This window comes from Typopeltis vanoorti, chromosome 5 (genome assembly GCF_054136105.1).
Source record: "Typopeltis vanoorti isolate ZY-2024b chromosome 5, IOZ_Tvanoo_1.0, whole genome shotgun sequence".
NCBI classification, from domain to species: Eukaryota; Metazoa; Arthropoda; class Arachnida; order Uropygi; family Thelyphonidae; genus Typopeltis; species Typopeltis vanoorti.
In genome coordinates this window covers 169,214,211-169,229,313 of record NC_143553.1, presented here as the reverse complement: position 1 = coordinate 169,229,313, position 15,103 = coordinate 169,214,211, and the positions used below count along the sequence as shown (strand labels likewise).

Genomic DNA, 15,103 nt, shown 5'->3' with positions numbered 1-15,103 from the left:
AGGTGACTGAATCTGGGCATAATTGTCCGTGTGTGGCCTAATCAAAGCCTTATACAACGGAACAAGAATCTCCCTACTCCTACACGTCAGTGTCCTTCGCATCATTCCCAGAAGCCTTTGTGTTGTCTTCACAATTTTGGCTATGTGTCCCCTAAATTTTAGATCCTTATCCACTATCAACCCCAGATCTCTTATTTCCTCTACCTCCAACAATATATTCTCACCAAGCATAAATTCTGCATCCCATCTTTGTTTTCCAAATTTTAAAACCTTACATTTTGCAACATTGAACTCACATCCCCCATTTCCATGCTCAATCACTCAGTTTATTCAAGTCTTCTTGCAATGCCACAACTTCTTCACCATTCTCTATGGTTCGTCCCAACTTTGCATCATCATCTGCAAACAACTGAATATATCCATCCAAATCTTCGCCAAAATCATTAATATACAAGTTAAATAGTAATGGCCCTAAAACAGACCCCTGAGGCACTCCACTAGTGACTTTCCTTTTACTGGATATCGCTCCCCCATACACAACTTGTTGATACCTATCAGATAGCCAGTTTCCAATCCAATGCCCTAATTTAATATCCAACCCCATCTGCTCTAGTTTCACTATCAATTTATCATGAGGTACTCTATCAAAAGCCTTTGTGAAATCTAAGTATATTACTGTGTATCCTTCTCTTCTGTCCAAGGAAGCAGTCACTTTATTGTAATAAGTAAGTAGATTACTAAAACTTGACCTCCCTTTAGCAAATCCATGCTGTCCATCAAAGATAATACCATTGTTGTCTACCCAACTCTGGATCCTAATTCTCACAAGCTTCTCCAACAACTTAACCACAACACCTGACACACAGATAGGCCTATAGTTTGATCCTTGAGTTCGATCACCTCCTTTATGAAGTGGCACAATCTTGCCCTCCTTCCACTCCTTAGGAACTTGACTAAGTGCAAGACTCGTATTAAAAAAATATGTCAAGGCGGGTGTCAACTCCCTGGCACTTTCCTTCAGAATATGCGGTGATATATTATCAAGTCCCACAGCCTTATTTACATCTAGTTTACTCAACTCCCAAAAGACCTCTTGCTCACTTATAGTCAGTCTCTCCACCCCCATCAACAACTGCTCTCAATCTCTCCATGAAGTCACATTCACAAGAATGAAAGCTCTTTATGAATCATTAAGTACCTCCACCACACATTCTGCAACAGCTGTCTTTATACCATTTTCTGCTATCAATGTCATCCTTCCCTTCCATAATCATTCTTTCTTTTGCTGGCTACATATCGAAAGAACTCCTTGGGTTTCTTTTTGGCTTCATTAGCTAACTGCTGTTTATACCTCTCTTTAGCTATCCTCATCAACCAAGTCACCCTCCTTGCCTGGTCTTTGTAAACCTCATGGAATTGGTTGTTTCCACTTCTCTTATGCTGCCTCCACTATGTCCTCTTTCTCTGTATCACATGCTTAATCCTTTTATTCATCCTTCTCACACCTACCTTATTTAACCTTCTCACCCTTGGAATACACTTAGACATTGCATCTACTAGATAGTTTTTGAAAATCCCCCAAGCTGCATTGATCTCTTTTCCAGCTCACTCCTCATTTCCTGCTACACCATCAAGCTGTCTCCTGAGCTCTTCATAATCACCCCCCTTGTAGTTCCACATATACACTTTTCTCACAGTGGTCCTCACACTGCTGGCACCCACCCAGGTAATCACCTCATGGTCCCTCTCACCAATTGGTGGATGATTTGACACCTCATTTATAATTACATCCTCTGATGAGATGACCAAATCCAAGACCATCAATCCTCGCGTGCCGTCTGTTACATACTGTCTAAGATAGTTATCCCTCAAAAACTCAAGAAACTCATTTTCTTTACTTTCATTTGCTATCTCAATATTCCAGTCTATATTGCCATAATTAAAATTGTCCATAATGATCACCCATTTCTTATTTGCTTGACTAATTTGATTATACATTTCATTATCGCCACCATCCACATTACCTGGTCTATAACAACATCCAACCAAGTATTTGATTCCATTCACCTCTATCTCACACCGTACTGCTTCAAAACCACTGGCACAATTTCCCTCTTGCATGTCTACTTTGTATGGACATAACTCTTTCTTTATCATCAATAGCACAATTGAATCAAGTAAAGACATTTAAATATATAGGAAGTGTTATTAGCAGTGATGGAAATGTAAAAGTGATATAAAAGCAAGAATAGTGATGGGAAGAGATGCCTTTAATAGAAAATGGAATTTATTCAGAAGTAAAATGGATAGAAACCTAAAGAAACGACTAATAAAATGTTATGTATGGAGTGTTGTCCTCTATGCAACTGAAACTTGGACATTGAAGAAAGAAGAAATTAAGATTTTGGAAAGCTTTGAGATGTAGATTTGGAGAAGGATGGAAAAAATTAAATAGACAGATAAAATGACTATTGAAGAGGTCTTAAAAAGAGTAGAAGAAGAAAGAAGTCCATTAAGGAGGATAAAAAGAAGCTAGGGAAACTGGATTGTACATATTCTGAGAGGGAATGGAATCATCAGAGATGCCATCGAAGGAAAAATAGATGGAAAAAGACCCAGAGGAAGAGTAAGGGAAACAATGCTAGATGACATGCTGAATGGAGACAGGTACAGAACCTTGAAAGAGAAGGCTCAGAACAGAAGAGAGTGAAAGGAAAGTTTCTGCTACTAAAAGAAGAACCTGCTCAATTGCAGAATAATCAAGAAGAAGAAGATCAAGATTCCTGCATAGTTATCTGCAGTATCAAAGGTTAGTGAAACATTTTAAAGACAAAAATAATGACATCACTAATCAGTCAAGAACTATTGTCACAGAAAGAAACTAGCAAAACTTGATATGCTCATATAAGACCAGTAGTTGACAGCAAGGGAGATATCAACCCACCATTACATTGATGCCATACTGAGCAGAAGAAAGCATGGTTCTCTGCTTGCTGGTAGATGAATACCAATGGATATGCATGAATATGTTATCACATTCATGTGTATGCTTTGCAAATTTATGAGAATTTGATATACTTCCAAGAGTAGACATCACATCTATCATCCATCCAAAAACCAAGTGACATAGCATGCAGTGACATTTTCTCTTTAAACAATAAAGCCAAAATGATATTGTTATCTGTTAAAGACTTGGAAACTGATCTCTGTGACATTGGAGATAATCAAAATGAATGGCAGGACTAATAACCCTTTATATAGACTACCACTTGTGCAAGCCTTTGAATGATTGAGGGATCAGCAGTTTGAGAATGACCAGGCAGCCCAAGACTCTATGCATAGTTAGTTAGGTGGTGCTAGAACAGACTAGTATTTGACAGTGGGATTTTTAAACTTATGAACATTACTATTATTAGAAATTGTTTCATTCATATAGATTACCGTGGTCCACCAAAGCATATTAATTGCTCATTGCTTTTGGTGTACACTTGTATATTTGTGCTTATGGCAAAAGTATATATATAACATTTAAAATGATCCCGAAATGTTTAACAAAAGTAATTTGTTTGCTCTAGAGTAACATTTCTTGACTATCTAACTCTTAACCCATCCATATTACTAATGTTCTAAGTTTACAAAACCTTTTGTGAGTTCAATTATTGCTAAGATAGTTGGCATTACTTTAACTATCAAGGCAAGTAAAGATAAACATTGCAGATCAAGGTGAATTCAATATTAATTCATCATAATATGATGAAAAGATTTTAAGAAAAGGTGAAGCTGTGCCAACCGGAAGGAAAAGGATTTGCAGAAAGTAAGAAAAATGCACCTCTCTATCTGTGCATTTAAGTTAGCAGAAGCAAAATCTTTTAAAATTTGAAGAATTTGCTTTAGATTTACAGCCTTTTAAGATTAAATAATATAATTTATATTTTTTATATGAAAAAAAAAACAGGAATACCTGTTTAATAAGAGTCTTACAACAGCATAGGTTCCAAGAGAGTGGGAAGAAGGTAAAATTGTTCTACTGCATACAGGTAGTGATAAGGCTGTGGCTACAAATTATAGGCCAATCTGTATATCTGGAGTTGTGGTGAACGACTAGAGAACGATTGGTGAGAGCTAGGATACAGAAATGGGTTGATAACAGCAGTATTCTCTGTGGTTGTCAGCATGGACTTGTTAAAGGGAGATCATGTTTCACTAACTTATGTACTATAACAAGGTGACAAATATCTTGGACAAGGGAGATTCACATACAATGGTATACTTAGATTTTGCGAAGTCATTTGGTAGCCTGTCACACAATAAAGTGCTAAATAAATTGAAACAGATGGGATTGAATAACAGACTTCTGAGTTGGATTGGTGACTGCCTGTCAGATAGTTATCAGAAAGTTGTATATGGGGGTGAAGTATCCCAAAAGAAGGAGGACACTAGTGGTGTGCTGCAGAGGTCAGTTATGGGACCATTGTTGTTCAATTTGTTTATTAATGATATTGGGATGGGTTTAACTGGTGATATGCAAATGATGCAAAATTGGGCAGAGCAATGCAGAATCAAGCATATGTTTACAGAAGGACTTGAATAGATTGCATGAATTGGGCAGGTGAGTGGAGATGTCAGTTCGATGTTGCGAAGTGTAACTTTTTGAAATTTAGTAGGCAATGATAGGATATAAAGTATGCACTTGGTGGGGAAACTTCGTTTAAAGTTTCCCCACCAAAGATTCATCATAACCTCTTTAGTTTTGCAATGTAGCTCCTGAATTTCAGTCCTTGTCCACCACACTCTCAAAACTCTCATATCCTCTATATTGTTTAGAGGAGATGAGAGTTCTGAGAGTGTGGTGGACAAGGACCTGAAATTCAGGAGCTACATTACAAAACTAAAGAGGTTATGATGGCATTGTATAAGGCTTTGGTCAGGCCTCATGGATTATTGTGCACAGATTTGGTCACTGGGTTTTTATGGTAATGAGGATATGTTAGTGAAGGTCCATAGAAGATTCACAAAGGTGAATTCCAAAGGTCTTTGGAATGTGGAGTATGAAGTTAGATTAAGAGAATGTAAATTGCAAAGCTTCGTGAATTGGAGGTGGGGATAGAACAGGGGACCATCCCTGGAAACTGAAGGAGGGTGTGAGCAAAAGAGTGATGAGGAGGAAGTTTTTTGCATAGTAAGAGGTTGGTAAGTGGAATGCGTTTCTTGTGTGTGTGTTGTGAATATAGACACATTGGATCAGTTTAAGGCATCGTTGGATGAGTATGTGTGTGATGGTCTGTACCTCCCACAATGAGTCTTTGACTCCATGTAGGTCAGATGTTAATAATAAAAGGAAGAGACACGAAGTAGAGACATCCTTGCACAAAGGAGTGGTTAATAAGCGAAGTATTTTATGTGGTTAGTGAGTGATGTGCATGTGCCTGAATGTGTGTCAATGCTAAGAGTATGAATGAGTTTAATCTTAAGTATACTTTGTTGCAAGTAGGAGAGATTTTCCATAAGTGTGTGGACTTATGTAATATTTGTATACTTCTTATATAATGCATTTTGCATAATAAATTAATTGTTAATGGTATACCCCCCCCCCAATGAACCTTTGACTCCAGGAGAGGTGATGTAATAATAGGAATTTTGTGTATTGAGCATTGGTATATGCGATGCTTCATATTCCTAAGTTCATAGTCTAATCTTGTTTATTTATTTTTGCAAATCTTTCATCAATGAATCATATTTTTTATGCATATACTGATCCCTTACTGTCTTCAAAACTTTTGGATGAAGAATGTTTGTGTACAGTTTTGAGCACATCAAAAGTTAGCAGAGGTGGAAACAGAAACATTTTTGAGAAATGAGAAGGGACTAAATTTTATCTACATTGAACCTGAGAATATTATGTAATTCTGTTTGGAGATGTGATTATAGAATTTAAGTAACTGCTAGATAATGAACATAGTATTTGTGTCCTTATCTTATGTGTAACTTCTTAGAAAAACTTATGTAGTAGCCAATTGTTTTTCTTCTGCAGCTTCTTGATGCTTGTGTAAACAACTGTGGAAAGACTTTTCATCTTGAGCTATCTTCCCGAGAGTTTGTTACTGAAGCAAGAAAATTACTGGGGAAAGTAAGCATAATGATCATTTTGCTAATATCCATTATGTCCTAATCATGTATACTATTCTTTGTAATATAAGAATTTGGGCCATAAGAAGTTTTTTCATTCAGTTATAAAGTATATTATACTTGTCAAGAAATTAAATTTTGTTCACAGAAATTATCTTCACTTACCTGCTTGTATACAGAGGCTGTCGACTTCACATCAATTGCATTATTAAGGTATATCCCTGGGTCAGAAGACTCATCATGGGAGATCCATTATTCACGTAAAAAAGTCTTCAGTGTCAATCCTATAAAACTCTTTTAATAATTTGTATGCTTCTATTATTAAGGTATATCTCTGGGTCATATACCTTATATTAAGGTATATGCCTGGGTCATATTCCTTATATTAAGGTATATCCCTGGGTCAGAAGACTCATCATGGGAGATCCATTATTCACGTAAAAAAAAGTCTTCAGTGTCAATCCTATAAAACTCTTTTAATAATTTGTATGCTTCTATTATGTTGCCTCTCTTTTTTTGCATATCAGCTAGTTTTTAAATCCCCCCCATACACAATTATTCTGTTCTCATAGGGAGCATTCCTAGACCTGCCACAATCTTTGTCACTCACCTCTGGATCCTCTCCACTACTTCATCCCCATGGAATGTTGGTGTAGGTCTGCATGCAGTAGTCCAGATTTCTTAAGCGTCATATTATATTAAAGCCTTATATCAAGGAACAATAACTTCTCTATCCCTGCTTGTTAGTGTTCATCCACAACCATGCAATCTGTCTAACGAAATGAAAAAACTTTCAAAATCTGACATGCTGTTTTGGTTACCTTCACTATATGCCAAACTCCCTCTCCACGGTCACTCTCCAATTCCCTGGCCTCATCAGTTTCCTGCAGTTCAGTTCTGTCAGTAGTACACAGCTTTTGATCTCTTCCCAAAGTGCATCACCTTACACTTGGCCATATTAAACTGGTAGCCATTTACCTTTGTCCTTACTGCTAGTTTAAGTCTCCCTGCAGGATCTCCACATCACCTTCATTTACTATCACTATTCCCTGTTTTACATCATTTGGAAATAACTGAATATTTCCTGTGAAATCATTTCCTATATCATTGGTGTACAAATTAAACAACATAGGCTCAAGCACTGAGCCCTGTGGTACACCAACTTTCCCTTGGGCTCAATGAGACCTTCATAAATCACTCTTTGATATATGTCCATCAGCCACCCTCTAATCCAACTCACCAGATTTATATCCATCCCCATTTGCTCCAGTTTATGTAACAGAATTTTATGAGGAATCCTGTGAAATGCTGTTGCAAAGTTCAACAGTATCACTGTTTAGCCATATTCTTTATCCAATTCCATTGCCACTTTATTATAAAAAAAAAAAAAGTAAGCATATTACTAAGGCAAAATCTACCCTTCATTATTTTCCATAATTTAATAATTATGGAATTTCCATAATGGACATAATTTAAGTCCATCATTTCTATTTAGATTTGACTGATGTAGCAAGGTTTTACAATTTTCTTTGTATAATGGAAAATTATGGGGAGTAGTTCTTCACAAATTCCAGAATTAATTATTTTTTTTTAAATTTTAAATCTCTTGTTAGTTATTTTACTAGAACTTTAGTGTATTTAGACAATGACACTCCTAATCATATACAGTTGATTCATGCATTTTCATTGTTGAATCTGCCGATTTTCGTTCTAGTTGTTTAATTCGAAAGCCATGCTGAAGATGCCCTTGATACTTGGGTGAACGTTTATGCTAATAAATAATGTGTGTAAGTAAATCTATATTAGGTTTAACTAACCAATTGCATATTGTGTCCTGTTGGCCTCTATCACACCAGATAACCTCAAATGAACTGCTCTCTGCATCCCTGTCCTCCTGATGCACTTATACTCTTTTGACTTCGATTCTTCTGTTATCAATAGCAAAAGTGGAAGTGGTGAATGTTAGTGTGTGAAATATGAATGAGAGCATGAAAGAAGCAGCTGAAAGTAATGTGAATGATGAGATGACAGGAAGGAGTGAAACAGTGCATTTACACTGCATCCTTCACAGAACAAAATGGGAGCTAGCAAAACTGGAGAAATGATTGTCGTGTAGTACAGTAGGCAGGAGAATGAAAGAAAAAGTGACTGAAAAAAGTATGAGAAATTGAAAATAAGATGAAGGTATGTATGAGGATTCACTGATAAGAGGTATACTTAATAATGAGGAAATGATGAAAACATGTTTTCCAGGTGCAAAGATCACGGATGTTAGCGAAGCTGTTAGTTTGCAGTAGGGAGAAGTGAAAGAGTTTTATATTTTGGCAGGAACAAATGATTTGAATGAATAAATATGCAATGAGAGAGGATATGAAAGAGTTGTTGAAAGAAATGAATGATAAGTAAGGAAGTAAAGATTGAGTTTGCTGCCTCAGTATGATAGGACAGAGTTGAGAAGAAGGGCCATGATTGCTAATGAATCAATGAGAAGATTGTGCAGAAGGAATGGTGTGAAGTTCACAGATGCATGGAGTGAATTTGATGGACTAAAGGATTTATATATACCTGATGGATTACATTTCAAGGATTTTGGAGTTAGATGTTTGAAGTGAAAAAAAAACAGGGAAACTAATGATATTAGGATGGATGCAATCAAGCATATGTCTGGCTACTCCTAGGATAAATGAGTATAAATACAGAAATTATTATGCAATGCTGCATGCGATTTCACAGGTTTCAGATTAGGTGTTTGGTAATGACATTGCACAAGGGTAATTGTGGATCAAAGGATGTTGAAATGCATGTACATGAATGCCAGAAATAAGGGAGAAGAGTTTTTGACATTGGCCAGCTCAATTGGCCAAAAATTATAATCATCAGTGTGATATTGTTGCCATGCAAAAATTATATATTGATACAGGGATAGAATGTAAAGGTTATTGTATTTTCATGGAAGATACAGGGAATAGGACGAGGTGAGGTATTGCTGATGATAACTGAAGGACTATAACCAACAAAATTAGAAATTAAAGAGAATTTTAGTTCTGGGAGAGACAGTTCATTTGAGGCTGTTGTGAGATTAGAGGCCAATAGGATAAAATATATTGTTAGTTGCTGCTATAGACCACAGGGTCCACAGGAAAATGTAGATATAATGTATTGGCAGATTAGCACAATGAGTGCAGGCCAAACAGTTATTATTGGAGACTTCAACTATGGGGACAAGAATTGGAGGGAGGAAAGGTGCATGGCAAGATGGAAGTGGAATTTATACAGTTGTCAAGGGATAATTACCTGAAACAACATGTTATAGAAGGGTAGAAGGGACCAGGGGGGTTTGAGAGTGCTGGATCTGGTAATAGTATCAGAAGATATATCCATAACCAATGTAGACACTGCCTCCAACTGGGGAGCGTGATCATGCAGTTTTGTTTATGGAAGTTGCCAAACTTGTAGAATTCTCTGTCAAGAAAGGGTTTATGTTGAACTGTACAAGGTGATATCAAAAAGAAACTGGACTGTGCTGGATATTTGGTGACAGATCGAATTACAGTCACATGCCACCAGGTATAACTGGTGTAGACATTGTTGAATCAGCCTGCCACGTGGCATTGAGCTATGTGCACTGGAACTCCTTTAATTCACGTTATTTACATGTTTATGCCATTATGTGATTTCATCATGAACGCGAAATTAGAACAAAGGGCAAATGTAAAATTTTGCGTAAAACTGGGGAAATCCACCACAAAGACCCTTGAATTACTTCATAAGGCATATGAAAATGAAGCCATGAGCCTAACTCAGTGTTTTGAGTGGCACTTGCATTTTAAGAAGGGCAGAACCACCTTGGAGGATGACAAGGAGCTGGAACGACCATCCACCAGCACTACCCAAAATGGGCTGAAAATGTCAAAAAAAATTCAATAGATCATCTGTACAGATCGATGCATCACCATCCAGGAAGTTGCTGAAAGAGTTCAGATTTCATATGGAGCAGTTCATATGATCATCACAAGAGATTTGAACATGCATTGCATCGCTGCCAAGTTTGTTCCCTGTCTTTTGACTTCTGACCAGAAAGAGTACTATGTGAATGTCTATCAGGATATCAACAAAAGGCCATTGATAATCCAACTTTCATATCAAGGATCATTACAGGGGATGAGACTTGGGTTTATTACGACCCAGAAATAAAACAGCAGTTGTCACGGTGGAAGAATCCACATTCCCCAAGACCAAAGAAGGCAAGGCAAATCCAAAGTGTGATAAAGAATTTGCTAATTGTCTTTTTCAACACTAAGGGGATTGTGCACTGAGAATTTGTCCCAGATGGTCAATATGATAGTATGATAGGACAGAGTTGAGAAGAAGGGCCATGATTGCTAATGAATCAATGAGAAGATTGTGCAGAAGGAATGGTGTGAAGTTCACAGATGCATGGAGTGAATTTGATGGACTAAAGGATTTATATATACCTGATGGATTACATTTCAAGGATTTTGGAGTTAGATGTTTGAAGTGAAAAAAAAACAGGGAAACTAATGATATTAGGATGGATGCAATCAAGCATATGTCTGGCTACTCCTAGGATAAATGAGTATAAATACAGAAATTATTATGCAATGCTGCATGCGATTTCACAGGTTTCAGATTAGGTGTTTGGTATTGTGCACTGAGAATTTGTCCCAGATGGTCAATGCAGAATTTTACTGCAACGTTTGAAGGCTGTTGAGAGAAGCCGTTCATCGCAAAAGACCAGAACTGTGGCAAAGCCGCAACTAGCTCCTCCACCATGGCAATGTTCTCTCCCACAGCACCTTTAAAAACACGAGAGTTTTCGGTGCCCAATAGCATGGCAGTTGTCCTACCTCCTCCTTACTCACCAGATTTATCCCCTTGTGACTTCTTTTGGTTTCCAAAAATGAAATTAAAACTGAAGGGATGTCATTTTTCAACACCCTTAAGGAGATCCAAGACAAATTGTAAGCAGTGTTTGATGCGCTTCAACAGAAAGACTTCCAGGAAGCATTTGGAGCATGGCGAAAGTGATGGGATTGCTGCATGAACTCAGAAGGGAACTACTTTGAAGGGGTTGAGTCCAGATTTAAATTGGGTAAGTTGTAAAGATTTTATTAGCTTAGTCCAGTTTATTTTGATATCATCTCATAAAGCTGGTAATTGATAGACTCAAGAGGCATCTTGGAGCAGTGCCATGGTTTGAGAAACTACAAGGAAATAATGTCAGTAGTGCATGGGAAGTGGAGAGATTGTTTGAGAGAAATAGTATCAGACTGCATACCCATGGTCAGGAGGATAAATCAAGTGGTGATTAAGTGGACGAGTAGAGATATAAAGCAAGAGCTGCAAAAAAAAGAAAAAGAAAAAAAAACAAAAAAACAGACAAAAAGCATTGTAGGAGGAATATAAAGAAAAAGGTGATAGCATGCTCATGAGCAGTACAAAGTGCAAGCAAGAAGGGTGACTAATATGGTAAGAAAAGCCAAATCAGATATGAGAGAAAATTGGCTAAGCGGGCCAAAGTAAATCCAAGAGTTTTTTCATTATGTAGCAAGTAAGAGGAAAAACGACTATGGTAGGATAACTTTAATCAATGATAATGGTAGGAAGGTGACGAGCAAAACAAATAATGTAGTTGCTGAGTGATCATTTTGCAAAAGTATCATTCAGGTGGAGATTTTGTAGCTGTTGTGATAGAGATGCATGTTGGTATTGAAGTAAATGCAGAGGAGATGTTCAATATATTGAAAAGTGTCAATGATGTGAATGCAGCAGTGGGATCGGATGGCATTGTCAGCCTGTGTACTGCATCAGTGTGCAAGAGAATTGACATTGCCTCTGATGAAGTTGTTCAGTCTAAGTCTCAGCTCTGACATGGTTCCAAGAGAGTGGAAAGAAGGTAAGATAGTTCCTTTACATAAAAGTGACTCCAAGGCAGAAGTAGCAAACTACAGATCAATTAATATATCAGGAGTGGTTGTTAAAGTATTGGAAAAGTTGGTTAAAGGTAAAATCCAACAGTGGGTGAATAGGGATATGATACCCTATAGGCAGGACAGCTTTGTAAAAGGTAGGTCCTATCTTAGTAATTTTTTCACATTTTATAATTAAGTGACAGTGGATAAAGGAAATGGCTACATGGTGATACTGCTGGACTTTGCAAATGCATTTGACAGAATGTTACATGGAAAACTATTACAAATGTTGGAGCAAATGGGAATGGATATGAAGCTAGAAGCATGGATTGGGGGGGGGGGGAACAACAGACACCAGAGAGTAATATATGGTGGAGTAGAATCTTGGAGAATGAGTGTGATTAGTGAAGTACCTCAGAGTTACTACTCTTTAATTTGTATATCAGTGATATAGGGAAAGATTGAAAGGGGTGGGGGGGAATATTCAGTTTTTTGCTGATGCAAAACATGAAGGACAATAGTTGATAAAGGTGATGTAGATATTCTGCAGAATGATTTAAGTAAGTTATTTGAGGCAGCTGGAGTATATGATACTCGACCAGAAATTATAAAATATGGTGGTATAAAAGTTTTACAGTGGCTACACTGCATAATTCAGAAAGCTTAGTCAGAGGGTCAAGTTCCAGATGATTGGAGTAGATTGCTCAGTACTCATCTATAAAAAAAAAAAAAAAAAAAAAAAAAAAAAAAAAAAAAAAAAAAAAGGGAATAAAGCTTAGAATTACAGAGGAATTTCTCTACTGAGTGTTCCTTGTAAGATTATGCAAGTATTCTTGAGAGACAAGTAAGAAAAATTGTGGAAGAGAAGCTTGGAGAAGAACAAGCTGGGTTTAGGTCAAACAGACGTTGTCAGGATCAGATTTTCACTTTAAGACATATAGTTGAGAAATCATGGGAATATAACAAGGATCTGTATTTAAGTTTCGTTGATCTGGAAAAGGCATATGACAAGATGCCAAGAGGAAAGCTGTTATATATTGTAAATATATAACAATATATTTTTATATATTGTTATATGTTGTAAATGGAACATTATATCAGGGATTGCAAGAAATTAATGAGGCTGGAACTTGTCGATTATGGTGGATAGAGAGTTGAAGTTCAGAGGGCATATTGCAAAAGTTGGTTACACAGCTCAAAGAATTACTTTGTTGTTGAAAAACACGCTAACAAGTAAAGATAGGGAAGTCACTTTTCCTCTTTACAAAGATATGATTCGGCTGCATCATGACTACTGTGCACAGATTTGGTCACCTGGGTTTCTTGCAAACAGGTGGTGGTAAAGACAATTCAGAGATGAGTGATTAGTTGGTGACAGGTTTGTGGAATGCTCCCATTGAGGATATGTTGAAGGTGTGTGGGTTACAAAGTTCAGTTGATAGGTGGAAAAGAGGAGACATGATAGAAACTTATAAGATATTAAAAGGGTTTTATAAAGTTAATGCAAAGGAAATATTTCAATATATGACAAATAGAGAACTAGCGGTCATTTGTGGAAGTTGTGTAAGAGTGAGGTTAGTAAGGGTGTGTGAACTGGATTTTGTTGCATGTAGAGTAGTGAACATGTGGAATGGATTGCCAGAATTAGTTGAGTGCCCTGACAGTAAATGAGTTTAAGGAGAGGTATAATGGGGTTTGTGTGTATAGACATTAGCATGTAGGTCTCACACTATAAGTCTCCCAACTCCATGGAGATGCTGTATAATAATAATAATATCCCCCCCCCCCCTATTCTGCTCTTTCTATCTTCTCTTAAGATACCATATCATTTGCATTCTATTTGTATGACTATATCATCCTCGGTCAACCAGGTTTCACTAATGCCTATAACTTTTGACTTTATAATATATATATATGATATACTTTATAACCAAGTGAACAGATAAAGTGGGATAAACCATTTTACAAGTTAAAAATAATGGCCCTAGTATAGAACCCTGTAGTACACCACTGAATAGACTCCTCTATGACTCAGTGCCTTTATACACCACTTTCCGATATCTGTCCGGTCAGTTGTCCTCCAATCCATGTTACAAGATTTTCATACTCATAAAAATCTCACACTATCATTTTACTTATTATGTTCATTTTTTACAGTATCATATATATATACTGAGTGTAAATTACATGAAAAGGTTTAAGTTTTGTTATATGATGAAGTAATCTTTAAAAGTGTGTGCATGTGTTTGCATATATTAATGCAGTTTTATGCTTAGCATTATCACAACTGGCGTATGGTTAAGCAGTAGCATAATGAAAAGAGACTTAAAAATATTTAAGTGGTCAACTTGCCTATCATACATTGTAATACTTAGGGATTTACATAGAAATAACATTGTTGCATGTATGTTATTGTATGTTTGTTTATAATAGTGTTCTTATGATATGCACTATTACAATGTGCAAGTGCTGATGTAATGGCAGCCATGTTATCACTTGAGTTTTGCTTTGAATCTCGGTTATTGGCATGTCTATTAGTTGTGAGTTTTTTAGAATAACTGTTGCTGGGTATTGAGAATGTTAGCAGATGAGTAGACAAGCAAGGAAGGAAAGGTGGAATTAACTACTAAGTTCTGCGATCTCCATAAAAGTTTTTATATGCATCTTTATATACTTTCCAATGAGGAAGTGACGTTAATATTGAAAGACAGCATAATATATCGAGCCTTTGTAGATTAGTGAGAATGCTATGTGCTTAATGAAAAAGCAAGTGTTCCAAGAAGAAACATGGAATCTGCAGTCAAGTTCTTTTTATTGGAAGTGCATGTGGAACTGTCCAATTTAAATGTATTTCTATTGTCTGAGAAATTACTCATCATGCCTACATCAGCAAAATGAAGGAAAGATGCATTAAGGAAACTTGCATACTAGAAGACATATGCAACTATATTAGTTAAGTGAGATCTTTACTTTCCTTTATTGTGATAGCAAGAATTTCAGATATAAGACAAGTGACAAGCTAGGTGAGTAAAAAAAAAAATGAA

The 15,103-nt window shown here is 36.6% G+C and overlaps 1 protein-coding gene across 1 annotated transcript in view; it reads left to right on the top strand.

Annotated features, from left to right (window-relative positions):
• The window catches only part of LOC150107048 (signal transducing adapter molecule 2-like), a 387,379-nt gene that overhangs the window by 56,681 nt on the left and 315,595 nt on the right, over nt 1–15,103 (top strand). The window contains exon 3 of the mRNA XM_090392915.1: nt 6,032–6,127. Coding sequence (XP_090249041.1) covers nt 6,032–6,127 — 96 coding nt within the window. The remainder of the gene's footprint in view (nt 1–6,031; nt 6,128–15,103) is intronic.